Here is a 27,036-nt window from a genome sequence, read left to right as displayed (position 1 = left end):
TGTTTTTTTGGTACCAAATGTAATGTCTTATATAAGGCATTTGTGTAGGCTCAGCGAAGAGCCAGGCTGTGTTTTTGTTTGTGCTGTGTCTGTCTCCTCATGTCCTCATTCCTGCTGGAGAACACAGAGAGAGAGAGAGAGGGAGGGAGAGAGAGAGAGAGAGCAGACAGTGCGAGGAGAAGAAGCCAGATTTTTATAGTATCAGAGGCAGAGTGCTTGACTGAGACCATATCAGACTAACGTTCTCATCAGTGCAACGGCTCCCAAGGGCTTTTTGGTCTCCCCCAAATCCTCACTCTCTTTTTCACCTGTTCACCCAGTCTGCCCGTCCTTCACATACTGCCTTCATCTCCCATCTACACTCCTCTCAAAGATGATTGTTCTTATTTGTGTAAAAAGAAAAGAAAGAAAAAGACAAGTGCTGACAATGCCTTAGTCTCTCGTCTTTTTGTTTTTCCTTTTTGTTTTGTTGAGTAACAAGCGATCCCCTAGCTGGCGGTTGCGTAATGGACTCTGATTTGGGGGGGAAGTGAAAAGAGAAGGGCGGTGTGTGGCACATGGCGCGTGGCACCTCTCCTGTCCTCTTCGCTGGGCTACAGTTGTGTAAGGCCCATCAAAGTTTGATGGACATGGCTGTGGCAACTTCGACAGACATGGTGTTAAAGGAGGAAGTGGAAATGTGTTTACGTAGGGAGAGGTATCTCTCATACTCCTGTGGTCTGTTCCTTAAAGCTCAGCACAAAAACGTGACTCAGTTCTTTTTTTCTTTCATTTCCTATCAGCTTTTCCCAATAAAATGGCAGCTGCTAATCACAGGGCAAGACCAGAGTTTATCGCTTTAATTTGGAGACTTTTCAACTATAGTTGACTGAGGAATATTTGGTCACACTCAGCTCCTTCTTACATGAGCCTATTGACACTCTTTCTCTCTCACTCTGTCCCTCTCTTTGTCTCTCTGTGCAGACATCTGCTCTCTAAACTTGATGCAGCTTTCAGCTTTCACAGAGATCAGAGAAAAATGTTAAATGTGATTAAACAGTAATCGCTCTAATCATCAAAACAGAATGCACAACAAACCCAAATGTAGTAACCAAAGAGTGAAACAATCTCTCTCTCTCTCTCTCTCTCTCTCTCTCTCTCTCTCTCCCTCTCTCTCCATTGAAATCTGTCCTATCATGTCTCCACCTTTTGTTTTGTTTAAGGCCAGGTCCAGTTTGCGGTAGGCCCATACGTGTGGTCTGTTTTCATGTACCATGACAAAGCTGACTTGCCTTAACTTCATACCCTATGAGACCAGCCCCAGTTCCCCCTGTCAGGGTAGCACAGACTGTCTCAGACATCACTGACTGACCAGACAAACCAGCAATGCTTTTCTTCTCTGCTTCATTCTCAGGAGTGAGAGCTGAAGCCTAAGCGAATTTTACTCCATTTCAGTTCAGTTAGCATTCTTTAGTCTCATTCTGGTTCATGCTTGCTTCTCCTTTTGATATGACTTTGTGATAGAAAGGCATGCATGACAGATATAAAGCTTTTTTTCATTCTAATTATTGTTTCAGATAGTTCCGTTAAGGGCCCCTGTTAAGACACTATCAGTTTGATCATAGCTTTTGAGTTGTGTAGTGGAAGCATTGTTTTGTCTTCCTGCCTCAGTCACAGTACTGTACATTTTGTAACCGTACAATCATTGCGAAAGAGTTCCTCATTTTTTTTTCTTTTTGTCTTGATCAGTGTTTTATCTGAAGTATGACTTCCTGTTTTGATTGCTGAGGTGTCGTAACCCACAGAGGCAATGCCAAGAACATAGAAAAAAAGTCCCTGATCTTAGGAGCCACACCTGCACAGCCCGAGCAGCACACAGCCTGCAGCCACACACACACACACACCAGACACACACACACACACACACCAGACACTTGGCCTGCAGTGTCACCCCCAGATCACTACATGTCATGATCTCTGCTCTGCCACTTCCTCCTGGGATTGCAACACTGCTGTCATCATTTTCATGTCTGTGGCATTTTTATGTGTGCCAAAGATTAATTTTATGTCTGTGTGTGTGTGTGTGTGTGTGTGTGTGTGTGTGTGTGTGTGTGTGCACGCGCAGCTGGTGAGAAGGCCATCGTGTGTGACCAGTGTGGAGCCCAATTCCAGAAGGAGGATGCACTGGAGGCCCACAGACAGATCCACACAGGTAGGAGAACTCCACCAGACACACACGCACACACACACACACACGTACACACGCACACACACTCACACACTCTCTCGTCTTACTCACCACATATTAAAACCATCCAGGTCCATCTGTGCCACTGTTAGCACAGTTTCTGAGCCTGCTTTCATGAGGCAAAGGAAGCGGAACATGCATGTGATTGGTTGGGACTTGACGTCAGTGCTCAGAGTGAGGCAGGATTGAAGGAGGTGAGGGACAGAGGGGCAGCATGAGGCTGAGTCAGCATGTGTTTGCGTATGGAAGCCTCTGTGGCATGCCAAACAACAGCATCTCAGACCCACAAACAAAGGCGGACCCACAAACAAAGTGGGTCTGCCTATATTCCATGAATCATAAATATGGGTCTGTAGGAATGATCATTTGCTTATCTTGTATGCACACACACACGCCCACACACACATGGTAATGCATGGAGGAAACTGGGAAGTGGAGGTTAACATGTTACACTCAGTCAGTCCCCAGAATAGACCATCTTTTCGGTGCTGGGTGCATGGGAAGGGTTCCTGTCTGGTGAAGTTGTCAGGGGTGAGAAGGGCATGGGGGTGACACCCGGCCCAGTGGGCTGACACAGAGCCATGGCACAACCTCTCATTTCCCACAGAGGCCCAGACAGCTATGTCTGCACTCTGTAGAATGCTCTAGCACACACTCAAACAGACAAGCATTCTGTGGCAGAAACAAGATTATAATATTGTCCTGTAGTCTGTCTGTGAACATCACAAACTCCTGCAACTCAGCACTGGGACTGAAAGGCCTTTTCTCTGTAGTCACTCATGTAATAATGAACCATTTGTAAGTGTGTGTGTCTGTGTATGTGGGTCCATGTGTTAACAGCGTTGGGGTCTACATCCTTAGTGTCGATGATCGTTCATAAGCAGACACATGCAGACCAGTTTGACGAGGCCATAGATTACAGTCGGATTATGACTGTGTCCTGATGAGTAGATGGTAAACTCTTTTCTCTAAGGTTTGATGGCACCATGTGATGATGTTCTACAGTGAGCGAAGGACAGGTCCTGCAGTGAGGAAGCTCTGTCCACACCTTCTGTCTGCAGACTGGGAAAAGGCGAGAGCCAGACGCGACATTGACCCCGTCTCACAATTAGACCTGGGTCAGTGAAAGAACCCGTCCCTCCTCCAAACTGGGCCTCCAGGGGAACTTGACCAGCGCGAGGTCCGCTTTACAGAGGGGTTAAATGGGGCAAACCATCACAGAGGCATACCAGCGGAAAGCTGGGCTAAATATAGAACAAGAGTCTTTAGTCTGTAAAAAAAAATGAAAGGGAAAAAAAGCAGGCAGCAAGACTTGTGTTACTGCCAGGGATTTTGAGGAGTGGTGAAGCCAGCCTCCCCTGTGGCTACTCAGCTTAGATTTTAAATGTGCCCTAACGCATGGCTAGTTTGATATGCTCTCTCTCTCTCTCTCTTCTCTCTTTTCCCTTTCCTCCAATCCTTCAATATGCCTACCCATATGTTTCCATCTCTTAGTCTGGATATTTGGTGAAACTGGGTTATCATCTTTTCGCTGTGCATCTGTGTGTGTGTCTGTGTCTGTGTGTGTCTCTGTGTGTGTAAAATAACCATTATGCGAAAAGGAGGCACATAGAGGGAAACCTGTTGTGTATGATTTCTACATAGTGAAAGATGAAGTGAAACTTTTTTTTTTTTTTTTGCCGTGTTGTGACAAGCACATCCTGATGTCCCATGATGTTAACGATAGTATAAAGTGTTGCTGGTCAAATCAGATGTGTTTTATTCATCGTGGACCCTTCACAGCTGAGCAGCAGTACGAGTGGCAGGAAGACACAATTTCATCTTACTTCAGTTATCTTACACAGGTCACAGCTATCTTACACAAATCTCTCTGAGAGCTACAGCTCTGAAACCTCTCACATTTTCACCCTTTACACACACGCACACACACACACACACAAACACATACACATACACACACACACACACACACACACTGAACTTTTCTCTTCTCTCTGGAACAGGGCTGTAGGCCACTCACCATCACACAGAAGGTGCTGTGTTACTTACCAGACAAACCACCCCTTCCTGTTCTGGTCAGTGTGTAACTAATTGTGTTACACTCACTTTATTAATAGTTAATGACTGTGAGCATGGTGGAGGTGCTGTTTATGATGGCTAAAGGGTTTTTTTGTTTGTTTTTGGGGGTTTTTTTTTCGGATTATGGTAACATCCCACTCTGAGTTACAAGTTGGCAGCCAGTCCAGTCAAAGGGCCCAGAGAATAGCAGCAGACATTTCCTGGAATGCAGTCTAACCCTCAACTGAGTGGATTACCCCAGTGCTTTATGGGAAAGCCCTGTGAGATTGACACTGACTTTTACAGAAAACTCCGGAAGTACATTGACTGACTGAGTTGTCATGTAGGACAACATGCGGGCAGAACCGACTTGCCAGAATAAACAACAGCAGAGTGCAGCGAAGTTTGGGACTGATAAGCAATGTTACAGGGCTCTCAACCATCGAAACATATGGGTCATCAATATTTACTTCAATTACTGAAATCTTTCATGATCAAATCGTCCTTTTTTCCAAAGTATATTTTCTCACAATGATAAAGCTGGGAAACAGGTTGTTATATGACAAAGGTTGCGACTATCTTTAACTTAGAAGGTGAGATGAAATGCATTGAGTCTTCATGCGCAAGGTCTTTGTCTCTGGGTGGCCAGACCCCCTTTGATGCCAACATGCTGACGTAAAGTGAGGACCAGGTGTGGGCAACACTGACATTTCAGTGGGCACAAATGTAGGGCTCTGTCAACTCTGTCAGTGTCAGGATCAGCTGCTAGAGCACTCAGAATTTGCACCCACACCCAAACACTCCCCCACTATCACACACTTCATGATTTTCTCCTTATTTACATTTTGTGTTTATTTACCATCTAATCCTCTTAGGAGCCCAGAAAACCAAATGAATATTGATTAGATAAGGAGGCAATCTCTTTTCAATTAAATGGAAATCATCAGGGTGACTGAAAGGTACAGAGTGCGGGTAGTGCAGTGGTGGAATGGGGAGTTTACCATTGACTCCATTCTGAGACGGGATCGGCCATTTGGTGGGGGCACAGAGAACGCTGGCAGCGTTGGGTGCCAAGACTTTGTGCAAGAAAAACAACATCATGTGCTGTTTGTTGATGCACTTGCCTCTCTGACCTACTTTAGAGGACAGCCTAATTTTTAAGAAACTTCAGACTGAAGGATCACTCATCATCCTGGGCACTGGCCTCAAATGGCACCAAAATCATCATCTCATGAATCACACTCAGGTGATGGTCGTGTTTCCTCAGCTATATCACTAAAGAACTGCACATTCTGGAGTGTGGAAACAGCATGTCTTTTGGAAATCTAAAGCTCATTCTTAAACAAAATATGCCATGTGTCTGAATACTTGTGTACCATATGTACACACACACACACACACACACACACAAAAGGTACAAATGCACAGAATACCTGTAGTGGATTTTACTGAAGAGTAATAGTCTTCCCTCTCTGAAGATGACCCCTTACCATTGGGAGCTGTGAACAGAGCCCAGCTTAGACTGGTTTGTCATGACACTAACTGGAAAGGGCTGGGCCACCTTGAACAGACATGGGGATCCACTTAGTGGATCACTTGTATCAGTTTTCCAGTCTGTCGTATCCTTTGGTTAGTTCTGAGGCATCATGGATAGGCTCTGGCCTTTGGACAGTGAAGATGGTTTTGTTTTAACTGTGCAGACCGACCTGACAACAGGGTAGAGCAGATTACTGGATGTAAATGCAGAAGAATGGGAGCCCCCGCCCCTCTTTCCCTCTCCGTTTCCTCTAGTCCTTTTTCTGAGTCTTGTGTTACAGAGGAAAATATGCAAACCCTGCTGGAGTGGGAACAGTGGATTTGCTCAGTGGGAACGCGGCGTGACTCCAGTGAAAGCAGGCCGCCGAGTAAACAGTTTCTTTCTCAAGCCAGAAATAGTTTTGACAGAGCGAGAGAAAGGAGGGGGAGGATAACAGGGTTGTGAGCAGAGAAAAAGAGAAAACTCTCCCCTTCTCCCTCTCAATCCCTGCTCCCCAACTCCATTTTTCCTTACCTCTCTTTCGTTCTCACATCTGAAAATATCCCAGATTGTACCCTCAGTGTGTGTTCCCGCCTTCCCAGATTCCCTTAGCCCCAGGCTTGGCTCCTGGCATTCCTAAATGAGACCTGTTCTCAAAGTAAACATGGGTTAGGTCACGCCCCTTAATTAACTCCCTCAGTCTACATCAGTCTGCCTGGCTGTGAAGCATTTTGCTGATTGCGATAGGGTTTCAATTGTCAGACTGCATTAAAGTTGTGGAATGATGTGTTGGTGCTTTGGTAAGCCACTCATGTCTTGGTTCAGTTTGCGTATGCACAGAGACACTCTGTCATCATAATAAAGCTGTCGATAAAAAAGGTTTTCAAAAAAAAAAAAAGGTGCTGTCCTGCTGGTGTTGAATCAGAGGCGTCAGCTGTGTACAGGTCAGCTGATGAAACAGTGATTATCTGTACTGGACACTAACTCTCATATCTCACGTGCCATCCGTTATTGAGTGAGCTCTCAATCACCGGGGGTTTCCTATTCACTGCAGGATTGGAAATGGTCCGCAAGTTAACACCCTTACGGTTACAATAGTGCCATCTAAATTAAAGATTATACTGTTTTCTTGCAACTGGACATTGCTTCTGTACTGTAGCTGAATGTGTTGGCTGGTTATTAGCAGGATGCTTTGAGTCAGGTCAGACTGCCCTCCCAGTATGGAGTTTATTAGGCGTACAACAGGTGGTGAAGCCCAGCTAGGAGGTGAAACTGGTGATGGAAGTTAAAGCGTCATGATTGATACTCCAAGGAGAAAAACATGTAGATGTGTTTTCGTGTAGGCTTTTAATAGTCTTCTCTGTGCTGAGGTCTCTCGGAACTCCCAGATGTTTTGAAACAGTTCGTTGTCCTCACACCCTCTCTCTCCTTTTTCTCTCTCTCCTTTTCTATCATTAAGCTTGTTTTTAACCTCCTAAAAATAAGGAGAGTACAACCACTTGCCATCAATATCAGTGACCAAATTAAATCAAGCCCTGGCCAGACTAGCCTTTCTACTCTTCTTTTGTCTCTTTTTCTTCCCCTCCCCTTCCAAACAAATTTTTTCCCCCAGATAGGATCTAAATGAGTTTTCCAGTGGCCCGGGATGCTCGGCAGCCTGATAGACAACATGTGCCGACTCGCAGCCAACACCTAGAAGTAATCATCTGCCAACGAGAATGTTTAGCCATTACGAGACAGGGTAAATTCTCCACAATGAACCGGGCCTTTATGGACTGGAGTCTTGGTGTATGCTGAATTCTGTTTGTGGGTGTAGGTGGACCCAGTGGCTGGGTTTATCAGACGAGTCTCAGCACAGGGATTAGCGTGGCATGGCCAGGACTCTGGGATATTGAGTGTTGTGTACGTATGAGAGCGTGCCTCTGCAATTAGCATTGTTTCTGGATGCAGATTGGACAAGGAAATCTTGATAACTAAATGCAGCTAGAACCAGGCAAGGCATTCTAGAAGAAACCTGGATAACTGAAAGCAGCTGGAACCAGGCAAGGCATTCTAGAGGAATTTCTTAGGGCGATGGGGTTTTGTTGGGGGAGGGGTGATGTGGGGGAGGGCAGCAAATCTTGTCCTGCGAGAAAATAAAATGTTTTTTGTGGAGAGATTATGGACTCCTGTAGGCTGATGATTCACGCGCAGTAAAAAGGAAAGCAGCAGGACCCTTACACAGTCAAGGCACCAGAATCAGCAGAGACTTGTTCCTCAGGCCTACTACAATAAAGGCCATCCCATGTCCATCTCCCTATGAGATCCTTTTGATCCATTCAGTCCATGTTATCCTTCTGCCAACAGCCATGAGATGAACCCAGGAATGAAAATAAATGCTAAAGTACAATAAAAAAAAATAGAATTTAATAAAAACCTTTTTGACTTGTATGTAGAAGACAGACTGCCGCGTGGTTTTGTGATGAACACCGAGGTAGCACTGTGATGGGCTGACCCTGGAGCATGAGGTCTTTGAATGGAAAAGGATTCAGTGGAGGTGAAAGGGAGGACCTCCATGATGGGCGCGTCGTCTTTTGTTCCCCACAGCGCTAGGACTAAATCTGCCCCCACTGTAATTAGAACTGTACTGTTTGCAGACATCTCAAATGTGATGTGTATAAAACATCAGGGAAAAAGAGCGCATCCTTTAATTTACAGTCTAAATACCTTTTCCATTAACAAGAGAGGGATTATGCTTTGTTTCCAGAAAAAAAAGAAAGAGAAAGGATGGGGCGCAGAGGGACTCTTGTTTGTTACTTAATTGTGAACTCGGAGATTAGCTGTGAAGATTTCCAACCTTTCACCCCAAACAAAGGAGCCATCAGGTCCGGTTGCCTAGTGACACAGTTTTCTCACTGGCCAATTCAGGCGGGTAGATGTCTCTGCCTGAATGTGGCCACAACATTGACAGGGTGTTTGAATGATTCCATTATAACACTTTTTATCTGATTAGACCAGAAAAAAATGAAAATGACACATAAAAAAGGTTTTATACCATTCCTGGATCATAGCATGAGCTACACAAACTCTTTAAAAACTGTTTAACATCCCTAAAAAAAGATACTGGTATTCAAAAGAAGCCCTGGGGGAAAAAACTGCATGTGCTCCGTGGGGTTCCTGCGATTGTAACCTTTCACTCAAAAATAACTTTATGTACTTGGTCTACAAACACCATGGTGGACTAGGTCCCAGTGACTAGCAATTCCTCTGTATTCAGGATTCAGGACAAGGTTGCTTTAGCCAGTGCATCTTTTCCTTACCAAAGCTTTCCTTACCAAAGCTTTCCTTACCAAAGTACAAACACTCTCTCTCCATTTACCTGTCTTCACCAGTATAAAAACACTGTCTCCATTCACCTGTCTTCACCAGTATAAACACACACTGTCTCCATTCACCTGCCCTCACCAGTATAAAAACACTGTCTCCATTCACCTGTCCTCACCAGTATAAACACACTGTCTCCATTCACCTGTCCTCACCAGTATAAACACACTGTCTCCATTCACCTGTCTTCACCAGTATAAAAACACTGTCTCCATTCACCTGTCCTCACCAGTATAAACACACTGTCTCCATTCACCTGTCTTCACCAGTATAAATACACTGTCTCCATTCACCTGTCTTCACCAGTATAAACACACTGTCTCCATTCACCTGTCTTCACCAGTATAAAAACACTGTCTCCATTCACCTGTCTTCACCAGTATAAACACACTGTCTCCATTCACCTGTCTTCACCAGTATTGCTGAAGTGAGCCATACAGACTATTTTTTTGAAGTAGCACTGGACTTACCTTCAGGGAGAGAATGTGTGAGAGAGAGAAGGAGAGGGAAAGGGCCTGTGTGTGTGTGTGCGCTGTGGTAGACGATGACGGGACAAGTTGTGAACTCAGGTGGGAATCATTATGGCATGAGGCCCTTGGTGCTTATCAGTTAATAGCAGGTTTCTAAGGCCTGGCATTGTTTTTGATAGATGACACCCGGTCACTCACTCACAAGTTACACAAAGCAGACGAAACAAAATGCTTGGCAAGATAAGCTATCACTGAAAATACTTTATTGATTGCATAGTCATAAGACGGCTGGGGTGGGATTGTGTGTGAGTTAATCTTTTGCCATGGCTAGGACAGTGCTGTCTGTCAGTGGGCTGGCCCACATACGCTTACCTGTGTTTGTTAGGTCTGACACTGGGTCTGTTATGCTGTATTTGCCCTGGAGTTCCAGACAAACCTGTTTGATTCTGGGAAAAGCACCAGTTTTCATGAGCAGTAGCTAACACTGTACACTGGTAATACAATCACTAAACTGGTGTTAATTAGGCTTGGGTAATATCTATTTTTTCATACCATTATACCTTCTGGACATTTTACCGGGGTATACAGTATATGCCGGTATTTGTGTTATTAGAAAAAAAACAAAAAACGGCTGTTGGTGATAGAAGTCGTAGCATGTACGACATTGTCTAGCCTACAATGCTGTGTGTCTAATATGCAATTAGCCTACTTAGACAGGTCTTGCTCAGTTTAAATACTTATGGCATATAGAAAAATGAATAGATAGGAAATAAGTGCCCTTCTTCCATACATTTAGCATACCCTGCTGGAGGACCCGATGAGACTGCCGCTGCGGATACCGATCAGTGAGCTAAACAGAGATGATGTGCGGGTGGTGGTGGCAGACTGGCAGTAGAATAAAATCATGTGGCTAATAAACTGGTTTTGTAGTTGGAAGCAGTCATCTGATGATGAAGTTTTATTTGGCAATATTTTCATGATGTCTAGTCATATTTAATTGATAAGCTAGGAGAAATTTGAGCGAAACTGCTGAACTCAGGAATCGTACGAGAGTAAACATGGTCACCAGTGAGAGAGCTGATCGTTAGGGAAATGCGGAGACAACTCCTTTTTGAAGAGTTAGAAAGATCACACCTCGTTTATTTCAACACCACTCCACATCCTTGTTGTCACAGAGCATGTAACGTAATGACCCCCTAGAGTGTATGGGAAACGTAGTTAACTAACAGGAGCGTGAATGAAAACACATAATCATGGTCGAGATCGCCGTGACTTATATGGAATATCAGTCTTGTCTGCGAGTGGTCACCACAAATAATTTTTCTATTGGCTAAGTTCCCTGTTGTAATAAATTCATTTCATTTTATATTTTTATAAAAAATAGACAATAGTACACACAGGTTTGTCCGGATTGGCTGGCTCACCTTTATCATCGGGATGAAACCCAAAATACTCTCAAAAAGGGGCAGAAACATTTTTTTTTTTTACTAGCCCTGCGTTATCTTCACCACTAGCCGTCGCCATCTTTGTTACCAGTAGACTGACCTCTGGTGGAGACTGCTGTGCACTACAATACCTCACCTCAATACAGCATCTCCGTATCAGGATATAGAAAAAGAGAAGCGTCTGTATTTATGACGGTATTGAGACTCATACCTTCGGTATTTCTAAATACCCCGGTATACCTTAATACCTTGATACCGCCCAACCCCCTGTTATTAACATAGAATTATTCCTCATCTAACTGTGATGGAGAGACATATTTACAGATGAATGAGAGAGAGAGAGTTTAAAAGAAAACGGAGGAGGTGAGAAGAGAATTGTTGCAGATAATGAGATGAGTCATGTTAAAGCAAGGAGATCTCGTCAGGTTTGTTGTGCATTTATAGAAAGGATTGGAAAGACGAGTAGTGAAAATGGCAGTGAGTTTAGTGAGCAGATGTCCACTGTCACCCTTAGCCCCACTTAACAGAGTGAGAGGGGAATGTGGGGTGGAGCGGGGGGAGTTGGGTGTCCGTTTACAGTGCGTCTCTCTCCAGCATGGCCAAATGGCCACCACACTGGCCACTGCAGGAATGTGATTGATTATGTGGGATTTGTGCCATTCAGGACTTTCAGCAGCTCTGTAGGTCAGAAGGTCATGTCATGTGTAAAGCAGCTTCCTTTTGTACAGTCACCTTGTACAAAACCCTCTGTGTTTTTCCCTCCTCTTTTTCTTAACCATGGGAAAGTGGGGGAGGAGGAGGTCCTCTCTCTCTCTTTCTCTCTCTCTCTCTCTCTCTCTCTTTCTTTGTGCTTTCGTCTCTCTTGTTGGTCTTAAATCCACTGAGTGTTTTTTTTCTCCCTTTCAAACACATTGACAAAATCTATTTAGCAAAATGAACTGAATATAGAGTAACAGGTCTGTACTCTCTGAACAGTGGTGTTAGTATTAAGAGTTTGTTTTTATGGTTTCTAAATAATTGTTTAACAGCTGTCTTTCCTGAATCATCTCCATATTTGGGAAATTACACACATTGCCCAAAATACAGTAGAGACAATTACACTGTCATACTGTAACCAGCTGTCCTTTAATTGCGCTAAGTTATGGCAGCTCTAACATTTTACACTTAACATCCTATTGACTATTCGCCATACACCACATACTGGATCACAGGAGCCGACAACCCACCCTCGAGAGAGTGAGTGAGAGAGTGAGTGAGAGAGTGTGAGACTGTGAGTGATTAAATGAGAGAGAGAGAGAGTGTGTAAGTGAGTGTGATTGAGTGAGAGAGAAAGAGAGTGTGTGTGTGTGTGTGAGAGAGAAAGAGAGAGAGAGAGAGAATGTAAATGAGAGTAAGGTTAAGATGTCATTAGAGTTGCCTGCCACACTGGCCTTTGATGTGTGGTCATTGGCAACGCAAGATGACAGTGCAATTCAGAAAATGTGCCAGGCCTTGGCCCTCAGGCCATCATAGGACCCAGATTATACTTTAACCTCAGGGAAGGTCCCTGGCCAGGGTGAAAGGGCAGAGTGCTCTTAAAAAAGAGGAAACCTTAAGCCCACTCATACAGGAATGTGGAACATTTTTCTTACCTACTGGTTTGAGTAATCCAGGCTTTTCCTTAACTGGTGAAATATTTACCTGAGTATATTTGGAAATTTGTTTTTGTTCCAAGGCGGTTAGTTTTTTTGTTTGTTTGTATGCTCTTTACTGCTCTGTTTTGCTGAAAGATGAACAAACAACTGAAGCGCATTCCTCTCCAGGAGGGACAGCAGGTCATTCATCAGCTTCAGGCCTGTTTCACCTGCTGCACTTCACATGCTTGCCTCTGTTCACATGTGTTTTTACTGTCTCTCTGTGTTTCTGTGTATGTCATTGTGCGTGCGTGCGTGCATGTGTTCATGATTGTCCATGTATGCATACATGTGTTTGTGTGTATGTGTGCGCACGCGCACACACTTTTGTGTGTTCTTCCTGTATGTCTGTGTCTGTGTGTATATTTGCCTGTGTGTGTTTTTCCTGTCTATGTGTTTGTGTGCACTTGAGGGTGTGTGTGTTTTTCCTGTCTGTATGTTTGTGTGTACATGCATGTGTAAGTGTGCATGTGTGGGTGGGTGTGTTTTTCCTGTGTGTGTGTGGGGGGGGGGTATGGGCTGCCTGTGGTAATTTCCTGCTCTCTGTGACACAGACAGGAAGCTTAGACTCAGAGCAGGGTTGGACTGAGGACACACTCTGGACAGTCATCGCAAACTTGGCTATGTTCTCTCCCCAGTATATGTTTTCTCCCCAGTATATGATCTCTCCTCAGTATATGTTCTCCATAGAACGGAGGTCATTTGAGGTCTTTGTCTCTCTCTCTCTCTCTCTCTCTCTCCCCCTAAACTTAAAGCCTGTGGCACAGCTTTGACAGCCAGACAGTTAGCAGAGCTCCCCCTGCTGGTAGACCTTCACAAAAGCAGTGCTTCTTTTGTGCCTCCCACAATAACGAAGACATCTGGTGCTGTTGCTCATTCTGAACAAGTGATTCAGATTTTTGATCATCTAACCCATATGTAATAACAAGGTTTTTGTCAATCTTTTGTAAGTTTTTCCCCCCTCAATAGATTCTGACTGCAGAGAATATTGTTTAATCATTACTTTGACTTTTGATTCATTCATGTGGGATTAATTAGCCCATAATAATTATTCGTGTCATTGTTAAAGGCACTGCTCCATTTGTTGGACTAATTGCCAGGCTTATTCTGCCAGGACACTGGTGGGCACAGGCCCAAATAGTTAGAGTCTGTAGCTTAAGGTAGCGGGTGATGGTGGGGGGTCAAGAATCTAAGCTGATGTGACACTTTATCTCTTTTCTAGAAAGTGTGACGGTGGTGACACATTGTTTTCATTCCTTGAAATTCTCAGAACACACTGTTCATTTGGGATCACTATCTCCTCCCCTGCATATGACAACCTGCTGACCACTCTGTCATGGAAACCCCTGTCAAAATAAAAGCCATGTCTATTTACAGATATTTAGCTCTGTGCTATCACTCTCTCTCTCTCTGACACACACACACACACACACACACACACACTCTTACTTATCTTAATTAAGCCCCAGTGGTCAATGGTCATGTATTACAAGGCATGTATTTAAACAAAATAACAGCAATGTTATAGTAATGATATTAATTATACTATGAATACTTCTATTGAGGTACTTGCTACCTGCACTCGGCAAGCTGTTTCTCCTGGCACTTCCTATACAAAGTGTATTCTCATGGACTGGACAGAGTAAGTACACAGGACAGGTGTGACTGGAGAAAAGGGGCGCTAGTTTTATTCTTAAGCTTTGTCCTACCCAGAGTCAGTCACGGCTGAAATCACCATAACACACATGCTATTAGACGGGTTTGTAGTCACGCAGAAAAACGCCATTTGTGCGGTGTTCATGGCAGTGAATCACAGGCTGTAAATGAATGAAGGTATAGCTGTGTTCCTGTGTTTGGACAGCATTGTTTGTTAATTGAAAAATGAAATGGAATAGAAAAACATAAACTCTCAATGTCTTCTCTAAAATCAGGCAGCCAATGTGTTCTCATCTCTAAATCTCCATGTGTGTGTGCGTGTGTGTGTGAGAGTGCACACTGTGTGTTTGTAGACATTCAGCAGCGGAGAGAAGGGGGCTGTAGCTACAGTGACCGGGTCTGGTGCTGCTTGAACCAGTGCCTCACTAGAACTTTGGTCGTAACTGAACTGGTGTCAATGGCTGGGAAATCAGGATGAAGCCATCAGAACATCTCCTCAGCTACTGACTAAATGAGATCACACTCTGACTGAAAGAGACAGCTAAACAGACAGTTGACGCTTTTGCACTTTTCAAACATTCACACAGCTTCTGCTAATGAACTGCTGATGTGTGTGCATGTGCGCACAGGTGTGTGTATGTGTGTGTTTCTAAATGTCGAATGTGTTTTTCCAGTGTTTATTTAAAATGTATATTTTAACCTCCTTTTAAAGTCCTGTTGCTGCCCTGTCTGTTTGATTCTTGGAATGCTTTATGGTTCTGGGTTGTGAGAGTGTGTGGCAACCAGGCAGTGGCTCTAAAGCTAAATCAATTGGTTTTCTAATGGAATTAAAAAGGGCTGAAGTGAGTGGCTGTATAAGAAGGCTGTCCTCGGCGCGCTGACGCTCTTTCCCAGGGCTCCGATGCCGCTTGATCGACAAGCAGCTGATCTATAAATAAAGTCTTTTCTTCTCTCACAGAGACTCTGTGCTTTACTGTTTGTCTTCAAGGTCAGGTCATGCCCAGCTTTTCCCACATCATTAGGAAAATGGCTGAGGTCTAATTGAGATGGTCCATTTCTGTCAAATGTTTAGAGGAGATATCCTGTCCTCTTGTATCCTCATCTGTCCACTTCTCTCTCATAACCCTTTCTTCTCTCTTATAACCCTTTCTTCTCTCTCATAACCCTTTCTTCTCTCTCATAACCCTTTCTTGCCCATGTTATCTTCTACTTTGGTTTAAGCTGTAGCCCTCTCTACAGTCATTTTACGGTATTTTAGTGTTTTAGGTAGTCTGTTCACCTCTCTGCTTGCTATATTGCTTCAGTTACCTTTGTCTGTGTGTCTGTGAATGTGTGTGTCTGTGTGTGTCTGTGTATGCGTGAATGTGTGTGTCTGTGTGTGCGTGTGTGTGTCTGAGCAACCAGAGTGTATGTGCACTGGACATATTTCATGTGAGTTACAGCAATGTAAAGTTGTGTGTCTGTGTGAGTCTGTGTGTTTTTGTGCATATCTGTGTGTGTGTGTGTGTGTGTGTGTGTGTGTCTGTTTTTATGTGTGTCTATCTGTGTGTGCGTCTGTGAGTGTGTGTGTGTGTGTGCGGGCGTGTCTGTCTGTGTGTGTGTTTGTATATGTGCACGTATCTGTGTGTGCGAGCATGTGTTTTGGTGTGTGTGGGTCTCCGAGTGTGTATGCGCACGTGTGTGTCTGTGTGCGTGTGTGTGTATGCACACGTGTGTGTCTGCGTGCGTGCATGTGTGTCTGTGTGCATGCATGTGCGTGCACATGTGTGTGTGACTGTATATGTGCATGTGTGTGCGCATGTGTGTGTGCACGTGTGTGTGTCTGTGTATGAGCATGTGTGTGAGTGTGCGTGTGTGTGTCTGTGTGTGTGTGTGTCTGTGTGTGTGTGTCTGTGTTTTGGCCCAGATAAAACGCTGACACATTCTCATTGTGACTCTGCATTGTTTACAATAAATCCACTTGTTTTTCGGAACAGTCTGGAGATGTTTAGCTCAATCACTACTCATCGTTTTTATGTTGTTTACCATGCTTAAGAATTTTTACCATTGAGAAAAACACAGTGTTCCTCTTTAATTCCAATGGTACTCAATTTCTCAAGCATGCTGATTACCATCCATTTTTCTATTTGTGAGAATTCTCATACAGAGTCGGCTTTCAGCTGTTGTCCAGTTCGCTTGCTGATCTTTCATTTCTGAAAGGCAAATTTAAAGGCTATGCTTCATGGAGCCCAACAAAGGCTGGGTTTGTGCTGGTGAAGGTGATACTGCAGCACACAGTCATGTTCTCTTGTCCCCATTTCATCTAATAGCTCCACAAAAGCCAACATTAAGCTGGAAAGAACCATGGCATTCCTATTATACATAATACCTTTATCTTTTCTAGTCACTTGGCCATGCTTCTCTCAGTGCATTCAAATATGATTAGCACTATTCTGATTTGTTCTAGTTTGTGCTCTCCCCTTCTCATTCTCTCTCTCACATGCACGCACACACACACACACAATCTCTCTCTCTCTCACACATGCATACACACGCACATAAACACACATACTCTCTCTCTCTTATGCGTTTACGTACACACTCTTACTTCCCGCTCTCTTTGTGGAGCCTTGCTGCTCTAGTGTCCCATTCTAATTCCTGTCCGTCTCTGAAAACAAAACACAGCCCCTGTCCTGAGCAATGGACGGGGGGGGGGGGGCATAGGGAGGTCTAAGAGGGTGACGGGGGATGGGGGAGTGGAGGCTGAAAGCCTTTTGTTAAGTGGGAAAGACCATGTCAGCACAGAGAGGTGGGGAGTTCTCTGGTCATTTGGTCCCCACATTAAAAAAAAAAAAGTGTGAAGATTAAGGATGTAAAGAGGTCATGGTAAGGCAGAGGGCCATTCAGAGCCGATGCCGTGCCCAGATGGCCACTGGTAATGGATCAGCCTTACACGAGAAACCAGTGGATGAATTCCAACACAGAGCAACTTCCAGGCAGATTATCACATGGTTAAGACATGTTTTTTTTCTTCTTTTTATTCACATTTACATTCTCCCTCTGTCTCTCTCTGTCTCTCTGTCTCTCTCTCTCTCTCCTGTCAGTGTGGGTGGATTGGGGACCTGGTAATCTTGAGACTCCAGGCCAGTGAGGGGTGTGTTTGCCTTTGCCGACATGTTTGCTGACAGACCCGGATCTGTGACACCCCTAATAGCAGTGTCTGGGGGAGTTCTGCAGAAAAATGTGACATTTGTGTTTATCTCCTTTGTCTTTTATTCAAAGGGATTCAGCTGTCACCTGTTGTTTCTTTGGCATGGCTACAGGCTGCTGCTCAGACCTACCTTATAGGCTGTGAGTCAGTGAATAAGCACCAGAGTCAAAGAGAGAGAGTCAGTGAATAAGCACCAGAGTCAAAGAGAGAGAGCCATTAAGAGTCACTGCTACCTTCTACTTCCCTCACTGATCAGCCTGTCCACTTTCCCTCTGGGTCTTTCTTTGACTCCAGACTCCAGAGCTGTTGTGTTTGGTTCATCCATTTACAATCTCAGAGTGGTCTCCTTTGCACACGGTTTCTAAATATTCATCAAGTGTGACATTCCTTCCACACAAAGGGACACAAATAAGCTTGTATATCAGATATGTCCAACGGATTAGGAATGCTCACAGCTGCTCCTCCTGACAGAGCAGATCCTGTTAAACCATTTTAAAAGATTAGCAGGCTTCCATTATAAGCAGAAATAGATAGTGATCAAATGAAAGTGATGTCAGGAAATAAACCATTAGGGCATATAAATAAATAAACAAACAAACAAACAAACAAACAGAGAGACAGAATGTTGAAAGGATGTTCCTTCCCTCTGTGGAGTAGAGTGATTTGATCTTTCTGATGCGTGACATGGCATTGGACAAGTATGTGCGTCTGATTGGTCTTCCCCAAAGCAAACGATGGATTGGACAGATCCAGTTGTTTGGACAGATGGGCTCTCTTCTGAGTGGCATTACTCTGTTACCCAATCAGAATAAAGAAATTACTCCCCAGATACTCTGAAGTTTGTAGGGCATTTTTAACATTTTTTGCTATGAGGTAGTAATCTCACTATATATGCTGTTGAATGTTATGGTCTGGCATTTGTATCAGATCATCTGAATGTCTCTTTTCTTCATTAAATTAATTTTCAGAAGACTAGAGATCATAAATGTGTTTCTGAGGTATCAGTTGGACATAGTGACCCCTATTGGCCAGAAGATTAAATCACACCCTGTAAAGCGTTTTATTTTGGCCAGTGAGAGACACTGAGCACTGATCCCCTTGGCAACCATTGGCTTAGATGTCACAGCCAAGTGAGTGAACAATTCAGAAACCAGCTGTATGGCAGGAGCTGTTCGTTCTCATTCACACTTCATTTATCTTACATCTACACAAACACACACACACACACACACACACACAGTACATCCCAGTGGTTGCCCTCTGTTGTGCCCAATCAGCTGTGGAAGGTAAATGGCATCTGTTGTTTTACTCATTCAAAATGACTCATAAATGTATATCGCACACACACGCACATGCACACACACATGCACACAGTAATACAGACACAGTCCTACTAATGCTCACGCATGCGCACACACACACACACACACACACGCACACACACACTCCAAATCCCATTTACACTTACAAGTGCACACTAAAAGCCACACACAGTTCTATGTATTCTTATTCATACACACCTTGGTCTGCCTACACAGACAGACATGAGCTGCTCAATGAGGAGAACATGTTCAGAGTATGTAACTGTCAATGTCCGACACGGGCATATTGATCTGTTCACACTGAGTTAAATTACCTATTTTATTGCCCGGTTTGAAAAAATGCATGACTTTTGTATCTTGATGCATCATGTTAGAGATGTGTGTGTATGTGTGTAAACTGTATGGTTTGTCTTTGTGTTGTTTAATAAATAGGAGAACTAAAGACTGCAGTAGTAAGTGAAGGACAGTATGATGTGTATGTGCCTTATACTCTTGACTATGAACTGTCTGATTTTGTCTTGCACTGTGATGTCAGTCAGTCAGACAGGATTGGCGATGGACTGACCTGAGTCTCGTCAGTACACTGTAAACTCCACACATCCTCTCAGACACAGTCCCTGCACTTTAGTATGAATCTGCCGTATCTCATTCCCTCCCACTAATTCCAATTTAATTGCCAGTGGCCTGAAGCCTCCTCAATAGGAGTAACAAATGGTTTGATTTTGTAGACTTCATCAGACTGCATTTTAAATGCAACACGCTAGCCCCACACGAATGCCAATGAAGGCGAGGAGAGGCTGGCTGTTTACTAATTATCCCTGTTCTTACTCCAAGCCTCTCTCTGCAAGAGCTGTCTGATTAAACCTGATCTGCGAGATGGGATTGGGGGTGTGCTGGGGAGGTGGGAGGGGTTGTAAATGATCCTTGGCTGAGGGAGGGAAGCGGAACATGCTGAGCTCCATACACTAAATCTGTGTTAAAGTTTCTTTATGCAGTGATATGTAGCCTCAATTCAGTTATGAATCTTGCCCTTTTTTGTCATGTTTAATCCCCCCTACACCAATCAACAGGTCTCTAACCACTCAAAAACAGCGTTCAGAAAGACCCTCATCAGTAGACATCGGGAAAAAAAAGAGGTTCATCATTTTCTTACAATGGCACAATTTTCTGTTTATAGTCCACTAGTGTGAGGAGGTCTGTGCTGGATTGTATGAGAATGTTTTGAGGACTCATTTGTTTATGAAGAATCCAGCCCCGCACAGCTGTCAGAGTGAAACAGAGGCAGCTTTCCCTGTGTGCCGCGTGACTGATGAAGACGTCTCTCTGTCTAAATGGACAGCAGAGAAACCATATGGCCATATGACATGATCTTACAGTTATTAATATGGCCTCTCTGCTGGCATCTGCTGGCATTAATCTGAGGGAGCAGAGCATCTTCGCACGTGGCACTGATGACACCCAATGTGGGAGTGAATTATCAGCAGCTATTATGGATACAAAGAAATTGGAGAGAAATCAAGACAAGGGCCGAAGACCAATTCTTGTTGCATCATATTAATGGAGGTTACTCTTGTTTTCATTATTTGCTTTTTTTTCACCCAGCGAAAGCACTCATTTAAATGTACTGTTTTGTATTAAGCTCCTCTTTCAAAGAGCTTATTACTGGAGAGGGAGGTGAGGGCTCAGCAGATGATCTGACACTTTCACCAGAGATACAGTGTAGTAGAAAATGTTTATTTCTCTCAGTACCAGGCCCCCAACAACACACACACACACACACATACATACACCCCCAGACTTGTTTGTCTGTCTCTCTCACTCTCCTTTAATCCCTCCTCCTGTTGGATCAATAAACAATTCATTGAAGCTCTTTTACTGCTCTGCCTGTCTGTGGTCTGGAGGCGTTCTGAATGTATTAATGCTTGTGTGTGTTGTCAGCCTGTCACGCTCTGTGTTCTGCACCAGAGCCGTCAAAGCCACAAGCTCCCATAATACCACATTATGCTCCAACCACACTCGCAGATTACATGGATATGTAGAGCCTGCCTACCGTCTGCCCTCGCTTCATCTCAGGAAAGGAGTGAGTGAATGAGGGAAAGCACTGGTCACTGGGAAACTGCACCACCCACAGGCTGGGTTCAAGACATGACAGCAGGAACCAGTGCTACCTCCTAGCACCTAAACATGGCCTCTCTCTATCTCTGTCTCTCTCGCTCTCTCTCTCTTTATATGTTTGAGAGACAAGAGAGAAAGACTGGTAGAAGAGTGAGAGAAGGACGTGATTAAGAAAAAAAGAGAGAGATGCAGAAGGAAAGGGATGGAGAAAGAGAGCTACATTTTTCTCGTTACCACAGTGTGTCTGCTGTACAGGGAGTAGCACCCGTGGAGTCTGGTATTGTCTGAACATTGAGTTACCATGGAAAAGGAGAGGGATGGGGAAAAAGCTTTAGATGTGGCAGTGCCATTGTAAACCCTAACTTAGAGAATGATGTCACCTGGTGGAAACCCTGCCTCCTGTTTCTCAATATAACTGGACTATCCACGTTTGGTCCATTCTTCTCACAGGTCACGTCAGCAAAGTACAGACAGGTTTTTAGCTTATCACACATGTGCTTTGGTCTGTATTGGAGTCTGCTGCTGTGTTGGATGAAAGCATAGTGTGTGCTGAATATTTGTGTTTTCCTCTCTTTGTGTTGTCACATGGGCTGGAGAAAGGGGTTGCAGTTTTGGCACTGATCTGGCCATATTATGTCACCCCTTTGAGTCCCTGCTTGCACCCATTGTCCCCAGACTCAGCAGGGTTGCCAGAACCCCGCCTCCACCCTGGAGTACCCACTACCCCCAACCATCCCCCAACTAACCCTACACAGCTGCCCCTCTGACCCCTCACCCCCCCTGCTGTTAACCACAACCTCTCTCACAGCTATATACATACCAGTCACTCTCCTGCTCTCAGATAGAGCCCCCAGTCGCCGCCTTGTGGTCAGCCCCCACTGAGGATGCATGGAAACTGTCAACTGAGATCTCCTCCTCACAGACATGGGACTTGACTCCGACTGAGATCTCCTCCTCACAGACATGGGACTTGACTCCAACTCCAGGTTACAGACTCACAAAGAGTCATCTCTGGGAATAAACGCACGTCGAAATAGTAAAGCATTTTTCTGTATGAAGTTTGAGGAACACATCTCTATTTTTTATTATGCTACCCTGCATGGTTGTTTCCCTCAGAATTTCACGTAGGCTCACAGCAATAGAAAGTGGTTCTGTTTTGAGGCTGTTTACAATATGTCATCTCCAAGTTACAGTTTTACTTAATATTCATGGGAAGCTAATGAATATGGATGTGAAAGCATTTGCAAACATAGGCACACAACAATGTTTATCAAACAGGGCTTCCTGATCTGTGAAGTATTTGTGTTTTTACAGTGCAAATTCACATGCTGTAGCTCATTGAACAAATACACACTCAGTGCTTACAGCACATAACATATAACACATTTATTTCTACAGTTCCACAAATCAATACATTGTTGAGTATTTGTGCGAAGTTTCACACTGTTTTACAAAATTGTTTTCCAAGTTTAAAGCTGGTGTTATGAATCATAACCATACATCCGTGAGTTACATCTTTGTTCATGAATCCTATTTCACATTCATAACTCAAAACCAACACGTATAAATAATAAAACAGGGTGACCCATGCCAAGGGAGTCCTCGATTTGAGCTTGGTCTACTAAGACTGGAGACTTCATTTAGGATTGGTCTACTAAGACTGGAAACTTCATTTAGGATTGGTCCATTAAGACTGGAGACTTCATTTAGGATTGGTCTACTAAGACTGGAGACGTGATTTAGGATTGGTCTACTAAGACTGGAGTCTTGACTTAGGATTGGTCTACTAAGACTGGAGACTTGATTTAGGATTGATCTACTAAGACTGGAGACTTGATTTTGGCATGGTCTGCTGAGACTTGAGACCCGACTTGGACTCGCCTAAAACAACCATATTCTGTCCCTGCACACAAGCCATACTGCATTTGTCCATGTAGCATTCTGTTACTAGAAACAGTACTCTCTCTAGACACACTACTGACACCATACTCTTACTATACACAAACACCATACACTTATTCAACACTCACTACACACACACACACACACACACACTCTTACTAAAAGTCCTAGACTCTGACTCCTCCTAAGAGTGTGTTGGATGGAGCAATGTCGTATTGGAGCTGTATCAGGCGAATCCTCAGAGTCTCACTAATGTGACGGGCAGAATGGCCATTGTTTGTTTTTCATCAAAAGGCCTGAACTGGAACACAATGGCATTAGGCATGACACACAGTCAGTTTTTCAGGATGTTAACATTTCTTAGCCTGTCTGACAATGAGATTTTAAATTCCTCCTTGTGTTGAAGAGCACTATCTCCCTCCATCTTCCCTCTTTTTCTCACTCAGGCATCTCTGTTTTTCCAGGTAACACTTTGTCAGCCCCTTTGTCATTGTCAGCCCCCCAGATTGTCAGTCCTAATACTGAAACTCAACCAACAAGACACAGTCCTGAGATATACAGTGCTGATATTTACTTTAGGTTTCTTTTCAACATGTATCAGATATCACAAGCATAATAACAAAAGTAAGAGATTCCTTTTCCTGTTTTGTTCAGTGCTTGCATTTCAGATTGCTCTACAGTATGTTACTATCAAGACAAAACACACAAACTGAATCAAATGTGGGAAAGTACATGTGTATTTGCAGTGCATTAGTGTCTGAGGTCACCCACCACCAAAAGTGTGTGTGCACTGATAGGTGTGTGTGTTGTTGTTTGTATCCCAAACAACACTGCTGGCCGCTGTTGAGAGGGAGCCGGCCGCTGCCTCAGTGCCGGTTAAGTCCAGACTGTGCAGTGGAGGGAAAGGCCTTTAGACATGGAGTCAGGGAGGAGCGGAGGTAATTTAGGCCAAAAAGCTTCCAGAGCTAAGTGCTCCCTCCGTCCAGGTGTCACTTTGTCCCACTTAATTTTGCACTGTAATAGACTGTCCCTGTAGTAAGTGAACATGGACACTGCAGTGCCTGCTCCATTTCCCGCCCTTAAAAAACATCCCCTCACTCTGAAATACTCCAGTAACACAGTCCACTCCTTCTCTTACTCTGCTCTCTCTCCCTTCTCTGTTTTGTGTGGAGTAATGTTTGTCCTCTGTTGGGCAGTTGAAAGCCTTCATGAAAAGCTGGTTACTTTTTCCTGATCCATAAGGGATGATTGTCAGTGCTGTGTTTGTCCCTTGAGGTTCTCCTCTCTAATGTGTTAAAATATTCTGGATGAAGATCTCTAACAAAAAAAACCACAATAATGTGTTTAGGAAAAGTCCTCATTTAGTGATGTTCCATGTGAATTATTCAGTCAGTTGTTCTTCACTCAGTCATTTCTGACTACAGTTACCCCTCAGTGACTTCACAAGCATTTCTACTTTGTCTGGTGTAATCGAGCACAGGAAGTGTGTTTTCTCGAAGAAGCAGTAGACCTGATCACTTTATGACAGAGAAATAGGTTAGACAGAGGGTGTGAACATTGCAGAGGTTAGTGTTGAATCTGGCATCTTAATTATCTCACACACACACACACACACACACACACACACACACACACACACTGATTATCCACACTTCATAATGCTTGTGGCCCAAATACATAAATTCTGTCATTGCAGTGAGTCAGTGAAGGTATAAACGTGAGCAGGGCTGAGCAGAGACATAAGGTCTGTGCTGTATGGATAATGACGGTGGTGTGAAGTTGTTGAGGTGGAGACCTCTTAAATTTAGTCAGCTCATCTGAATTGAACATTTTACGCTCAGCTCAGAGCTGCTGCCGTGATATACCAAGTTTTTCTTCATCCTTTTCTTTCCCTCTCTCTTTCTTTCTCTCTTTCCACCCCACCCAAACCCTGAACTTCTTAGGTCAGAGTCCAGCTGACCTCCTGCATACCAGAAAGCCTTATACCCTCCCCCATTCTTCCCATCTCTTCCACCTCTCTCTCCCTCTCTCTCTCTCTCCCCCTCACTCTCTGTCTCACTCCCTCTCGTGCTCTCTCTCTCTCTCTCTCTCTCTCTCTCTCTCTCCCTCTGTCCCAAAAACGCTAAGTCTTAGAACTGTCATTTCTTTTTTGGCGTTGTGACTCTGTACTTTTGCCATGAATTCTTTATGTGCGTTTGGTCTCAGAAGTAGACAGGAATACACCAGACACCAGACAGTGCTGGAGCTACCCCCGTTCCATTAGAGAGAGGACTGTCACTCAACCCCACCCTGGAGCCCCCTGTTTTACAGGGATTCCCCCTTCGCCCCCGCTCCCAATCAATGGCCCCCTTCTCATTGATAAACAAAGACCAAGAAGGAATCAGGGAAGAAAGAAGCTTGAGAAAAAGAGGTAGAAGCAGAGGAAAGGAAAGGGAGAAGGGGAGGGAAAGAGTCGGATAGAACAAAGCAAGAAAGAGAGGCTGTCAGTATTTGCACCTAGGCAACTTTTTAGTCTTACTGTCTATCAGCAATTTAACCACAGGACCCAAACCATCCCCTACTTATCCCTTTTCTCAGTTCCTCTCTCTCTCTCTCTCACCCAAATACTCACACAGATTTCACTCTGTGTTTAGTCAGGCATGGATTTGAATCTATGTTTATGAACATGTGGCTGGAGTTTCTCATAGACTTCTGACTGAGCAGCAGTTCAGGGCCTCTGTCTGCTGAAATAAAGGCTGAGATGGAGTTTTCTGGACTTTGATCACTGCAAAAGTCTGAGCAGTGTTTAAGTCTCTGCATGTGTATGTGTGTGCATAGTGTGTGTCAGTACAAATGTTTATCTAAATGTCTCTCTCTCTCTCTTTCTCACTTAAATAGCACATACTCGATGCTCTATATCTCTTTGCTTAGGATATTGTGAATGGGCCATACCTCACACTACTTTTCTGAAGAATTCTTTTGCTCAGATCTCTTTAGCCAAAGACACATAGATTCATATATTGATATATTCACATTCATATATTCATATTTGTGTATCTTCATTTTTTACGGCTGACCTTGTGTGACATGTAGTCTGGAAACTATTTCTTTGAAACGTTTAGTAGGACTTTGAAATGTTGTGTAGTACTTTAAATGAGGCATTCAACCACCCCTCATACCAGACAACCAGACACAATCAGTAAACAGTGGGAATATAAATGTCATCAGTGTGAAAGCTGACCATTACTGACATAAACTCTCATTGCCTTCTTCCTCTTCCTCTCCTCCCTATATCTCTCTCTCTCTCTCTCTCACTCTCTCCCTCTGTTTGCCCAGGTTCAGACATGGCCATCTTCTGTCTGCTGTGTGGAAAGCGTTTCCAGACGCAGACGGCTCTGCAGCAGCACATGGAGGTCCATGCAGGTGTCCGCAGCTACATCTGCAGCGAGTGCAACCGCACTTTCCCCAGTCACACTGCACTCAAACGCCACCTCCGCTCTCACACAGGTCAGACCCCCACACTGCTCTACAGAGCCAGCTTTAAGGGGAATGAATCTCTCACTAACACTACTGCACTGTATGTTTGCATGTTAATGAAAAAGACTGGGGGTTGTTGGCCAAATGGCAGCAAACACCTCCACAGTCGCCGTTTTTCATCTGTACAGACCATTTTAATCTGTACAGTCCATTTCAGCTGCTTCTATTCATTGCATGGGATGGTAATACCATGTGAATAAATTGATGTGGTAAAAGAAATAGGTGCATCAAAACGGAATGACAAGTGTGTGCCGATTTTTCTATACAAATTCAGAAACCAGTATTGTAGAAAACAAGCATGCACGTGCTTACAGCTTCAGCTATGTGTATTCTCTTGTCACCCAAAGCAGCAAAACGCTCTGACTGCTGAGATTAGCAGCAAAATTGACAGACCATTTATGCATGGACGCTCCAGCCTCGTGCCCCACGGCAGTGCTGTTATTGTCGCACCGCAGCGGAAGGCTAACCCACTTGCGTATGGCGCCAACTCATTCCGTCCTCGTGACAAAACCGCCGAGCCGGGCAGACTAGGTGACAGAAAGAGAGAGAGCGAGAAAAGAGCAAGAGCGAGAGCAAGCATCTA

The 27,036-nt window shown here is 44.1% G+C and overlaps 1 protein-coding gene across 1 annotated transcript in view; it reads left to right on the top strand.

The window, feature by feature from the left end:
- zbtb16a (zinc finger and BTB domain containing 16a) overlaps positions 1 to 27,036 on the top strand; it is an 82,892-nt gene that overhangs the window by 51,199 nt on the left and 4,657 nt on the right. Inside the window, exons 4-5 of the mRNA XM_030782590.1 lie at positions 2,105 to 2,191; positions 26,253 to 26,423. Coding sequence (XP_030638450.1) covers positions 2,105 to 2,191; positions 26,253 to 26,423 — 258 coding nt within the window. The remainder of the gene's footprint in view (positions 1 to 2,104; positions 2,192 to 26,252; positions 26,424 to 27,036) is intronic.

This window comes from Chanos chanos, chromosome 8, assembly GCF_902362185.1.
Source record: "Chanos chanos chromosome 8, fChaCha1.1, whole genome shotgun sequence".
Lineage (NCBI taxonomy): Eukaryota > Metazoa > Chordata > Actinopteri > Gonorynchiformes > Chanidae > Chanos > Chanos chanos.
The sequence above is the reverse complement of the archived record's forward strand: the minus strand, read 5'-3'. Positions and strand labels throughout refer to the sequence as shown.